Here is a 13,774-nt window from a genome sequence, read left to right as displayed (position 1 = left end):
GTATGTTCTAGTAGTGGTTTGCGCCTTCAGTAAATGGGTTGAGGCGTACCCTACGAAAGACAATACTGCAATGACCACGGCGAAGCTACTGCTAAAAGAGTTCTTCCCTCGATACGGCGTCTGTAGACTTCTGTGGAGTGATAATGGCCCTCACTTTGTAGCGGATGTTATAAAGTATGTCTTGAAGGGCCTAGGCATCACCCAGAAGTTCCACGCCGTGTTCCACCCTCAGTCTGCAGGACTAGTCGAGAAGTATAATGGTACGCTGAAGCTTAAGATCGCCAAAATCCAAGCTTCAACATCTTTGACCTGGCCGGACGCCTTGCCACTGGCGTTATTGTCAATTAGGTCGGTGCCACACTCTCGAACCGGCCTTACACCCTATGAGATTGTATTTGGACGCCCAATGAATATTTGGGGTCCACCAAGACCTAAGGCTGTGTATGATGTACCTTGTGTGATGATGAGTGATTATCTGGCACAGTTAACGGATAACTTGGTTTCTATTCATCAACAGGTCCGAGAGGCGCTCCCTGATCGGTCTACTGGTGAAGGACATGGTCTCCGGCCCGGAGATCAGGTGATGATAAAGGTTTTCGACAGATCGAACAGTTTGGAGCCGAGATGGGTCGGACCTGAGCAAGTCCTTCTTGCCACGAGGACGGCAGTGCGAGTCTCGAACAGGAAGAATTGGATCCATTCCTTGCACTGTCGAAAGGTACCGCCCGGATTGGTAGAGTCTGCCGTGCTGACCGATCAACGAGAAGTCCTAGCAGCAGAGACAGGCTGTGCTGCGGGGCCAAACGACACTGAGGAGCTCTTTTCGGACCACACGACTTCTGGAGGAAGGCGATATCATCTGCGACCAAGGAAGTGAGGTTTCCAGTACCGGGACATACTGTCAGAACGGCCCTTGGGTTAGTGAAACGGAGAGCCGATGAGGCAAGGGGGGGGGATCAGCCCTGCATTAGTGTAGCGACACCCGTCTTGGCCCGCTGGTGAAGAAATCAACCGCTGCCCAAGGGGAAGAGTTCTGACAGACTTTTTAGTTTCAGGAAGACATCAGGGTATTGTTTCCTTTGACATGGAGAAGAAGAAAATTTTTTGTGCGTTGGGGTTCATGCTAACAGTAGCTATCGTTGGTATAACCACATGGTTTGTGGAGGAGGCAACTCCTGCCCGAGAGACACTTGTGTTAACGACTCCAGTGCCTGCGGAGCACTACTTTTATACATTGCCATACCAAGAGTTGAAGCATCGACAATCCTATTTGAATAACACTTTCATTCAGATGCTGCATCACACCCACGTTGCTACGAACGCTACGAACTGTTGGATATGTGGGATGATGCCAGCCCATCAGAAGAAAGGAGGTACGCCATTCATACCACTTCCTTTCTCTCATAATGGCTCTTGTAGAGCATGGTACACTTTGTTGTTTGCTACTCGGAAACCGACAGTGGGACGATTGCTTTTCAGACTTAATAAAGAATGTCATCAGGACAGAAATGGATATCCACAAGCAAATGGAACAATTTGGGAATGGGAAGAGTACCGACCGGACAATGAATCCATTCCCTATATCTTCACGAATACCAGAGACACTGTGGGGAAGGAAAAATTTGTGATCCAAGTGGCCCAAGCACAAGCGGACCTGTGTGTCCAGAGTGTGGGTTTCATCCCTGTTGGTGTCAGTGATTGTATAACCGTATTAAACATCGATGGGCTGAACAACAGCACCTTCCTAGCATCCCATAATACCTATTTCGTATGTGGAAATAAAGGTTATTACCGTTTGCCGGCTGGGTGGTCTGGGGTATGCTATGTATCATTCCTATTACCTCCTGTATTTCTAGCACCCGCGTCATATCATAAGGATTTGAAGTTGTTGAATAATGTGACTGTAAATAGATATAAACGAACTTTATCGATTGATGATGTGGATCAAACGGATACCAGTTTGCAACAGTATATTGATTTCAACTTAGGACTGTTTTTCTTTGTTGGAGCTGCTTTGAATAGTAGGAAGATCCGGAGATTAACGAGAGTGGTAGAAGCTGTGACTAATCAGACTGCTGCTGCTCTTGGGAATCTTACGGAAGAATTACAGATAACCAGGATTGTTGCATTGCAGAATCGTATGGTATTGGATGTGATACTAGCTGATCGAGGAGGAGCCTGTAAAATTATTGGAAGTAGCTGCTGTGTGTTCATCCCTGATCATACGCCATCCGTTTATAATGCCATTAATAAACTGCACAAAATAGCAGCTGAAATCCACACAGAAAACGGCACTTGGTCCTTTTCTGGATGGTTTTGGGCGTTGGTTACTGCCTGGGGTTGGAAGGTTCTAACTGGTCTCTGTATTATTGTAGCAATTCTGTTCCTTTTTTGTATGTGTATTCAATGTGGACCATTGTGCTGTTCCGTATGCATTTCATTTTGCATTCCAGATAAGAAAGCTATTGCCGATGTTGCCCGCCAGAAGGGTCTAGCTAAGGAGGTTAAAGGAATGATGATAATTGACATATACGATGATTATTCTTGGAAACCGGATGTCTTCAGTAAATGCTGAAAGGGTCGTCTGTTGTAAATTAAAGCAGAATGTGATTAAGCATTTACTGAAAACATTAATGCTTCCCCTTTAATCGTGTTTTCCTCCTTATGTTGGCCGAAGTCCGGACTCCATTTTGTATTGACATGCTGCCATGTGTTCACCACGAGGAGAGTCCGACCTCTGTGTTAGTTGCTCTTGTAATCTGCCTAGCAACAGTTTATAAATAGCCCTCTTGTCCATCTGGCGCATGCCCAGACTTGACCACATCTGTTATAATTAGCTTTGCTTGACCATGTGTTTTCATGGGCCTAAGGAGTGTGTTAGCTCCGCCCATGTATTGATTCAGTATCGAGAATGACCCTAAATGGTAATGTTCTTCGACTTCATGTGGTATCCACCCACTCATGAGCCCCTCTGTTGTGTATAAAAGGGGACTGTGTACGCAAGTTCTGTGTGCTACTCCTTGCAATACTGAAGAGTGTTGTGTGGATTGTAGGACCACCCTTAAGGGTTAATAAACGTTGTTTTTGTACTTTGCAGTTTCCGTGCCAACTTCCTTATAGATTTCGTTACAGAAGAGCGAACCCTTGTCTCTTGCGGGCCTAGCTGGGGCTTGTATTCATCACTGGTATTTCATCAATGAAACGTTTAGTAAGGAATTTTTTTTGGCGGCCTGGAATTGACAGATTTATTGATGGAATAGTAAGAGAGTGTGAGCTGTGTGTGTCTAGTGAAAGAATGTGGAGCGTTAGAGTTCCACCTTTAAGAATGGTGGAATGGCCAAAAGTACCTTGGCAAAGGTTAGCTTTTGATATTTCAGGGCCGTTTAATATGCTTCCTGAGAAATGCAGGTTTGCTTTGGTGTTGGTGGATTACCACTCAAAATGGCCGGAGGTAAAGTTTGTAAATAAAATTACAACAGAAATTGTGGTAAATTTTTTAAAAGAGACGTTTGCACGTCAAGGTTGCCCTTCGTATTTGGTCACAGACAATGGAGTGCAGTTTAAGTCGGCTGAGATGAAGGATTTTGTTGGTGTATGTGGAATAAAACATGTTTTCACTTCCCTTTATGGACCGCATGAAAATGGACACGTTGAAAGGTTTAATAGAGTGTTGAAGGAGTTTGTGGTTGATTCAGTTAAGTTTGGAGATGATTGGTTAAACAGAGTTAGAGAGAAGTTATGGTTGTACAGAATTACTCCTCATACCACCACAGAAGTCAGTCCGTTTAAATTGTTGAAGGGAAGGGAGCCAGCATCAAAGATTTGTCCGTGGTGGTTTTGAGAAAAGTGCACGAAAGTAGACTAACGGTGTTTGTGTGGATGACATTTCTTTGAAGGTTAAGAGTAAGCAAGGCAAGACTTGTGCGTGGTTTGATAAAAAATGGAAAACTCAATCACCTTCATTTGTAGAGGGTGATTGGGTTAGGATCAAAAAACCTGGTATTCTTTGTAAGGGATCTAGTAGATTTGGGAAAGCTATACAAATTAAAAGAGTCTTTAAAAATTCTGTAGCTACTCAAGATGGGAAGGTTTGGAATGTCAGAAGAGTGGCAAAGTGCCCTCCCAGTCTAAACAGGTTTGTTTCTAATCCGGTGTCAGGAAATATGATTCGTGACAATGAGTACAATGTTGGGGTTTCCGGTGATTCTAACATTGTGGGTGGAAAAGTTCCTGTTGGATTAAATGTCAGATCAAGTTGTGTAAAATATTTTCCTAAAAAATTGAATGACTATGTTTAGTTGTTATATGGGGTTGTGGTTTGTCTTTTTCTTTTTGCTTTTATTTTATGTTATTTTAGTTTTATTTATTAAGTTTCCTTTGTGTTTGTTTCTTTCAAAGGAGGGGGATGTGTTGTATTCTTATTTGTGTTTATGTATGTAACATCACTGTGTTCCTGGCATGCGCTGTGTTTATCTTCAAGCGCTGTTCTATGTTCTAGTATAGAACTGTAGATGTAATGTTCCAGAGAAAGACTCAGTGGTTGTTGGAGTCTGGAGCTGGAAGGAGGTCTGCCGTGCCATGCTGAATAAAACTAATTTAATTTAAATTCAAGCTTTGTGAATTTAATACTACCCTTTTTAGCAAATAAATGGAGAGTCCCCATCAAATAAGTAACTTTTTGTTTAGTGCAGAAAACTGACCTTGACCCATTGCGTAGAATTACCTAGTTCCCTCGCAAATTCCTGGTATTATAAGATTAAAACATACTGAATACTCCGATTTATCTACAGGCAAGGGTAAAGTTTCACTTTAACTCTGCTAGAATGAATGGGCCAAACAGAGGATTATAGATTACCCAGATTGATTAGCTAGGAGTTTGAGCAAACAGATTATGTTTTGTTAATGAAAATAATGGGAATTCTATTAAGGGTGGGTCTCCAAACAGGGATACAAAGCCGGTATCCCTGCAACATCCTGCCCTACGAGTGCATTACAATTATCATGGGCTACATCTGACTTGAAAATCGACCAGGGCTTGCATACATATAAGAAAACATAGGATCTGGCGTGAAATCGTCTTATCGTGTGGATTGCTCAATAGTGATTACCTAGTAAAGTACCTGCGATGATGTTGTGCAGTGCACTAATCTGTTGAAGAAAAACCAATAAGATCCGAACACCGTTACAAGTAACCAGTACCAGACTTAATGTGGTTATTCTACCCTGCTTGAACTCCTAGGCTTACGAAGAGCAGCAATGAAAACATGCAGACCGACTGACTAGTTTCGGCATATAAAGCATTCGAGCCGAGTGCACTGCCCTTTATATTAATTAATTAAGGCACGCGTAAGGAGGTTAACCTACTTAGCTGGTGGTTTTAAAAAAACGAGACCACGTCCAGTTTTAGATGAAAGCACAGCATCAAAGGAGATCAATAACCAACTAAAACAGCAACTGTTGATAATATTTAACTAGCTAGACTACGCTTCATGATTTTGGCTCAGTTACATATTTTGGAAATCACAGGACATTTGACAATATCCTAAAGGAGGAAATTATATCACCTACGTAATTATGACCGTTTTCCTTGTCTCACCTATTTATATTCTACCTTAGATGAGTTTATAAGTCACTTCCGGAAAATAACTTTTCAGAAAATGGGATTCTTGGGTCACTTGATGTCAAATTCTGTGACCAGGTAAAAGCCAACGGATATGCGTGATGCAATTTATTGAGCTGAGAGAAAAGCCTGGCAGCAATTGCAAAGTTAAGTATCCTATATTACAATAATATATTGGACATGAACGGTTATAATGTACGGGGTGGACGCGCTAACCTGTTAATGTGCGTAATTAAACTATTTGTTGTACGAGAAACTATTTTAATCTTGGTCTTGTATTAGCAATTGTTCCTTCTGCACGTAGCTTCTGTGACAGTAAAAAAAAATGCACACAAAGGGGCTGGTCGCCCATCACAGCGGCTTTGACGTTGAGGCAGTTTGGATGAGGAAGCCTGAGCAGATCCGTCTCATTAAAGCAGAGCGAGAGCACTACTCACAACGAAGACCAGTATATCCTTACGACCAATCCCTTTCACTGTGCATCGGTCTACTGTTCACTGCGTTTCTCCAATCATTCCTTCTTATATTCTTATCAAACAACAGGAAAGCCCAGGACCAGCTGAGTAAACCACACGCATACTTATGCTTTTCACACGAGACATATTTGAGTGAGTCAAGCTTCTTTTTAGGAAGGTTCTGTCGGTGGTTCGCCCACCGTCCCCAAAATTGTATTTCCACGTTTAAAAAAAAAAAGGGTGAAAGAGGGGCTCTTAAGTATAATTTTCAATATATTTGCTAAAAAGGCATGCCCCGAACGTGGGCTCGTGAAATATTTATGTAATCTCATACATTACTAATCAAAACGCCTACTCCCCAGGAGGTACTGACCCCCACCCCAATTTACCACGTGTGCACCCTACAAGAATACCTCCGGCATGACAGCCGGAATACTTTGTCAAGGGTGCCATTTTATGCCAAGAATTACTTAGAAAGTACCAATGTCAGAACTTGGCTACTGACCCTGGCCACCCCATGTGCAAAACAAAATACCTCCACTATTACAGGTACATCCTTTTTCCAGGGTGGTCTAACTCTGACAATTACCCTCAACATGCCATCACAAACATGCTGCCGAGGGAGACTCCATAACCAAGGTGTTAAAATAAACACACTGGCAAAGCCAATAGGTCTCGCCTTTGCGAGATCTATTGACATCGCCCATGTTTATTAGCCACGTTGTACAGCAGCGCAACGCGGCTAAAAGTATAACTAGAGAGAAAAAAAAGCTTTTCCCAAACGTAACCTTTAGCAATGCTGCACAGAGACGCTCAGCAGCATTGCAAATGGTAGCCATCTGCTTTTGAAAAATATATTATAGATTGCTCCTGTGGAGATAGAATCTGTGGCAGGAGGATGAATAGTGGACTATTGCAGTCAGCTTAAGCCATTGAGTTCTCACAATTAGATCACCCTAAGGGGTTACACATCAGAGTACAACTGACACGGTCTCGTTATTTTTAGGTCTCGCTGGAGCCAGCGTTTTAGCGCTGCTCTCGCGAGAGCTTTTGTAAAAGGGGGATCTGGAAGTGCAAACGAGTGCTTTCAGGCCTCCAAATACAGTGCATGTGCGCCAGGCGCGCGCACCATTTGGCAGCCTGAAAGCACTAGTTTGCACTTTCAAATCCCCCGTTTACAAAAGCTCATTTCGCGGCGGCTTTGATGTTCTCAGTGAGCCGCGCGGCCACTGAAAACATCAAAGCCGCCGCGAAATGCTCACCATTTGCCACCCCCTCCCTTATCTCAATTCCTGCTTGTTTCACAGACAATCGAACCAATTCAATGCGTCCCGTTTTACAGTCAGCTGTATATTTTTGAGACACACATAAACGAGAAGAATTTGGATTAATGTAATGCAACCATCTAATTTATGCAGTACCTGGACGTTCCCCTCGAGTGAATGTCATCTATTTTATGGAGGTGAGAACCTTTCATGAACGAACCTGACACGTCCAAATGGCACGTTTTCTTCAGAATGTTCGACAGTTGACCATCTGTTTTCTAAGACATGTTTTGGCATATTACACAAGTGAATTCCGTCCTAGCTACAATGGGATCAAAGTAACCCGTATTCCGCTATCTGTGCACCAAAGCAAATCTTAATAATTCAAGCTACGAAAACAGATGTTGGCTAAGTTATATCTGTGGCGACAGCTACTTGCATCAGTTTCCCATTTAGTTTCTCCAAACACAATGTACGAGCCTCCCAAATTATGCATTTACAGTGCAGAAATAACTTCACTCTTCATCTGCGCGAAAGTGGAGTACATGCTCTGGACACTAAAGTGCACTATAAATCGTACTAATCATTATAATCAAATTAAAAAAACAATGTGGGATCCAAACAGATAGTTATCGTGTCCCTATCATTTTTTGGGAAAATGGTATTAGCTACATGTGAATTGGATTAGGCTCTGGCACTTTTTTTTTGAAATCCCACTTTTTATATATTGCATGGAGGGCTCTCTACAGCTGCCTTCATCACATATATATTTCTAATTAATTCTTCTGTTTGTCACAAATTGTTTACCCTCATTACTAGACATTCTCCTGTTGTAAGCTGTTGTTGGTGCGCCTAATGTGCGTATTGAAGTCTGCCCTGGATCCGTTTACTTTTTTGGAAAGATGCTGCTAGTTTGTCAATGTGGCTAATTCATGTGAGGGAAGAAATATCCACACACAAATGGATGAGCCCAAAGGAATTCTCCCACGAGATCAACTTGGATGACTGGTCCCGGCTCTGTGGGATTGGGACCTTCCCTCGTTCACATTGATCTGTCTTTGAAAAACTTATATTCACCCTTGGTGATCACAGAGCTTCAGGGCCCCAGAAATGCCAATCTTAAAGGTTTTAAACCTTTATGCTTTGTAAAGATAATGAAATATGTCCCATGTAGTAGATAAATCCAGGCTTTAAATTGCTGTTGACTTGGAATGCGCTAGGGCTAAAGTTACCAACTTTGAAACTGGTGAACCATGTTTGAGTCTCAGCAGCATTGGCTTAACATTCTGTGATCCTGCACAATTCAGTGTATAAAAGAGACTAATATGACCTTGTGTAATGTAGCCGGTGCTCATGTAAAGCCCTAGAACCTCTTTGGGTCGTGTTTGCGTTATATAAAATTGCATCCAAAAAATAATGATTTGACAGGGAGGGCGAATTAGCCCATGGACTATACGAGAAACTGGGATAATCTTGGTTGACGAGATGAGGTAACAAGTTATAGGCCAGCTTTCACAATATGCACTTTTGTAAGGTCTTATCAGTCAGTGTTTTTGTGACCATGAGTGCCCTCAGTATATCACGCCTCTGAAAGCACGATGACGTGTTAAAGCACTTGTATACAGGAAAACTAAATATCCCACCGGATGACGTCTGAGAGGAGTTGTTGCCTAGGAGGCAGGGTGTGCATGCCCAAAGTGTTCCCTGTACAGATTCTCCTCTGCCCTGTTTACAAATCTTTGAAAAACTTGGCGTAAGCCTTCACAGTGTTTAGTGCGATTTATTCAAAATGAGATCCCTTTTGTTGATTCAGTACTACAAGGGTATGGCTCTTCGTCCACCATCTTTAAAGTGCCTATTATGACCACGTATGTTGACAATCCGCACAGCGTGAAAGAAAATACAGTAGGTTTACAGCACTATTAGCTTGCCTTTGTAGATCTGTCTTACCCGATGTGAAATCTAATTAACTCTTTTACGTGGCGAGAAGATTAAACTTTTAACTCCACGTTTCTACAGTTGTATTGTTATTTTATAATTTGAAATTTCAATTTTTCATTTTTCTGATTGCAATGCAACAGGTCTCGCATTTACGTGAGTTTGAGCTGTTGGCATTGTAAATGACAATGCCTTTTATTTATGTTTTGGAACATAAATAAAACACATTGTCATTTATAATGCCAATAGCTTAAACTCGAGTAAATGCGAGACCTATTGCATTGCAAATGCTTGTTGTTTCTTGTGCAGTTGCACTAGAACTACCTGAAACCATCCATGCCAAGGAGCCCTCATGTAAAAAGTGAAGGGTGAGACCAACCGATATAGATTTGCATATTTGGATTCCCATTACGTCTTAAACAACAGTCCCAGCAACGTGCTGTACGGTAAAAGTTAGTAATTGCCCAATAACATCACGCTAGAGGCGTCGCTGCAACTTGTGCCTCGGCAGCGCAAAAAAAAAATAATAAAAAGGTTTCCTTGTATAAGGGACTTACTCCATCCTAATTATTCACATTGTATTCAAAATATATAGCGGTTACTAACTCCGTTAAGCTCTTTGCGGCCGTAGCACGGTTCCGTCATCGTGTTAACGTATTAGTATTTTTAGTCTCCCACCCCCTCACTGTTTGCCTAATTATTATGTTTTTACATATGTTTTTTTATTGTTGCTTCCTTAGATCATACTATGTAATGCAACATTTATCTCCTGTGTATTTGTAAAGCACTCTGATACACACGCTATATAAAACGTTTAAATAAAGGAAAAATAAAATGCCGTCCATCTCACTAATACATGTGGTTAGCCTTTTGGGGGGGGGGGGCGGAGGGCGGGGTGTTGCCTGACCAACCCACATTTATCAATTTAGCGTTCTAGATTAATGCACACGTGATCTGTACAGTTCAGGCCTCTCTAGGTCCGTCGGCTAGACTGCCGACTTTGGTGCTGGAAACCAGGGTTCGAGCCTCGGGGTCGCGTCCACATCCTGTGATTATGAGCAAATCACTTGATCTCCCTGTGCCTGCATATGTAATGTAAATACGGTGCTCATGTACAGCGCTCCAATACCTTCGGATCGAGTTCGCGCTATATAAGCTGCAAAAAAAAAAAAAAAAAATGCGCGACGCTTGTGATAACATGTGGCCTATTTAGAGGAGGGGCCCATCGTCACGCTAACTGGCGCGGAGCAAAACACTGTCTGCCCACAGATGGGGATCGACGGCGCCTGCCTGTAACTGCAAAAAAGCCTCCTGCAACAGGCTTATCACCAAACCACATCTACAGAATATCTGCTAGCAGGAAAGCCTCCCGCCCGGTAAAGGCCTCTTATCTTGGAGCCAACACTCACCGCAGGCGGCGCGAGGAATTGGTGCATGGTTACGACCGGAGCGCGTGGCCCGCATGAGAACGTCGTCAGTCCGATCCCAAGCGGACTCCTCCTCTTTCCGCTCCAAAAGATTCTTTTATAACAATTTTCGCCTTTGAAAACGTCGAAGACGGGGTCTGTGCAACTGCTTACAGCATAAAGAACGACGCTGTGATATCGCGAGAGTTTATTTTAAGGTTTAACCATAGAGACTATTGGACTGTCTCCTCTAGAATGACTCGAGCAATTTCGCCCGCAGGCTTGTGGGAAAAGAAATGGAACGCGGGAGCCATATTTGGATGGGTGGCCTGGCACAATGTACAACGACAAAACATCAGACAGTTATATTTTTCGGAACGGGGGAAAAAAAAAGATAATACATTTGAGAGAATTTTTCTTGAATGAATATAAACGAAAAACGGAAAAATAAAAACAAAAATGTGTTACTAAAGATTTTATGAAAAAAATATGTATATTTCATTACGTTTAGATGTGTTTTGACGACAGGAGCCTCAGATAGGAGGATCATGACAAGAATAAAAAAATATTTCTAACGGGTCAAGAACTTTCAATTCTTTTAAGGACTCAGATCGGAGTATTATGCATCTCCTTCTTAGCTGTTTCTTAACGCAATTTTGACAGCAGCCACTCAAAACAAGCTCAGTATAAACTTTTTGTAAAGACTACATTTCCAATAGATCTCATTATGACGTGATGATTGGTGCATGGTATGTGTGTTTGGGGGGGGGGGCTACATATTTATTTATGCGTTTATTTTTTGCGGGAGCTTTACCCGGATGTGTCAGAGCGCTTTACAATACAGCTAGTTACATTACATTAGGACTTCAGAGTACATGAATTACATAAAAGATACAAAACAGATAAACTCTAAACTCACATAAGAATGGTAATAAGTACATACGTCTACTACAGGTACCAGTGGTTAGAGTTATATACATATACAAGTTGTTCACTCAAGATTACATTTAACGAAAAGTTTAAGTGATTTTGGTTGTATAAATATATAGTACATATTTACAGAGCAAGATCTTCCCGCCATTGCTGGGGTTTTCGCATGTTTTTTTTTTTGCGGTGCACCAATTATCATGTCACTGTTTGTAGAAAACGAGTCGCTGCCATCTTGATATCCTCTGATCGAGCGGGCAGTACAAAATTTTGTATACCTCCTCTATTCTGCATGAAAATACTAATTATGTAATCTATTAATTATAATATTCTTAAATGAGTTTGCATGTATATTAACCAACATTATTAATATTCGAATTACACTTGGGAATTGCATTTTGCATGGCTAAATAAGCTTTATAACTAAAATATGTACACATATTAACAGTAGTATATGTGGTAATAGAATACTGCATGATATATGTTGCTTTTGTGATGTTGCCCATGAGGAGGATCGAAAAGGTGAATATAATTGCTTTAAATGTCGCTATACGCTAGATAATTACAAGCACATAGAGGGATTAGTAAGGGGTTAACATTAGATTCATTATTTCTATGTATTAATTACTCCTTTGTGTTTGTTTCGCTTAAGTTGGCATTTGGGCCTACATCAAAGATGGCCGCTGACACTACACGACGAAGTGGCGACTGTCTCATGAGGTGCGGAGTGAGCTACGCATGCGCCAGAAACCTCCTAAAGCCTCGTCACGACCTTTGGTCACCATGTACCCGAGCAAGGACGGAGTATGGGAGGTCTGCCAAGACAGGAGAACAATCAACCTTACAATAAACCGGAACAAGCCGACTCTTGGACTAACCAATGACCTCACCCCTCGAGCTTTTCCTGAGAACTTAAAAACTTACATCGGACGATCTCAAACCAGCCAATCACGACTGATCTAAAATTCTAAATTGTATCTTATTTGCTTCATTTTGTTATAAAAAAGAGTAGTAGAATAGAGAGGGTACCCCCCCCCCCCATGATTCCCGCTGCCGCTTGAACTCTTGACTTCTTGACTGACGCTACGACATTGCGTTTCCTGAATCCTAGAAGGTCCGGATGCTGCCCGATTTTCTGATGACTGCGAACTTTTCCAAAATCTACGGGCAATGATAGATGCTTGCACGTCTCTGGTCCTTTGCCGATCTTTGGGACTGTAACGTGCTGACCAAAGAACTTGGAGCTTTGGCCTGCTATCGGACGATTTACTGAAAATTTGATTATGCAGAGCCAATGAATTAGAAGACTCCAAATAGCCAGATTAGGTAAATATGATGTTCTGCGATTTACTCAAAATTTCATATGAACTTTCTAAACTTGACGAGACAAATGCAAATTTAACTCATTACGAAAATTTAGATAAACAGATATTGATAAATAAGAAATGAGTTTGTGGTTTATTAAGAGAGGTAAGATCTAAGTCTTGAAATGTGTTTTAGTTGGTTCTAAATCACCATCAACCAATCCAACTAATTGGTCCATTGACCAAGTGGGAGGAGTGCCTTGATGTTTTAGGATTAAGGATCTGTAGGCAAAGGGCGTTAATGTGTATTTGTAAATGACTTTTTCCTTCCTATAGGTTATACGGTGTTCCCCCCACATGTCCAGCGCTTGAATTACTCATCCCTCCTGTGTGTGCAGACCAGTGAAAGAATCATGTGAGTGTTGGTGTTATGGGCTCCACCAATGACTGCATGTGTAAATGAGTTAGTGTAATGTCGGGTCTGTGACGCAGGGAGGATATTGGTACGGGTTGTTTCCCTGTTACCTGGGTTTCCGCGCTGCATCGCCTCTTTTGTGGTAATAATAAATAAGTCCATGTAGCCGAGGTGTAGATCAATGAAGAAGGTTTATTGTAGATCTTAAGGTGAGTCTGTAGATTATAATGCGAGCCCCACCAGGAACAGCTCCCTTGCTGCTCAGCCCATACTCCCAACTGACACTCATCCACCAGGCATCCCCAACATTCCATTACCTCACATGTACCAGCATTCCAAAGCACATCCACTCTGGCTGAGCAGCAAGGCAGAGGATAAGGAAAGATGCATGACACTGAGAACCAGATACCACACATCTTCCCCCTTTACAAATCAACAACAAAG

The 13,774-nt window shown here is 42.0% G+C and overlaps 1 protein-coding gene across 3 annotated transcripts in view; it reads right to left on the bottom strand.

Moving 5' to 3' along the window:
* The window catches only part of CREBZF (CREB/ATF bZIP transcription factor), a 103,204-nt gene extending 92,312 nt beyond the window's left edge, over positions 1-10,892 (bottom strand). For all 3 annotated transcript variants that reach the window (XR_014967932.1, XR_014967933.1, XM_085623216.1), the window contains exon 1: positions 10,688-10,892. Coding sequence is in view for 1 of the 3 variants with exons in the window: in XM_085623216.1 (XP_085479342.1) it covers positions 10,688-10,742 (55 nt within the window). In the remaining 2 variants the exon portion in view is untranslated. The remainder of the gene's footprint in view (positions 1-10,687) is intronic.
* Positions 10,893-13,774: the final 2,882 nt, after the last annotated feature.

Source organism: Triturus cristatus, chromosome 8 (assembly GCF_964204655.1).
Source record: "Triturus cristatus chromosome 8, aTriCri1.1, whole genome shotgun sequence".
In the NCBI taxonomy this organism is placed as follows: Eukaryota; Metazoa; Chordata; class Amphibia; order Caudata; family Salamandridae; genus Triturus; species Triturus cristatus.
This window is presented reverse-complemented; position numbering and strand designations above follow the sequence as displayed.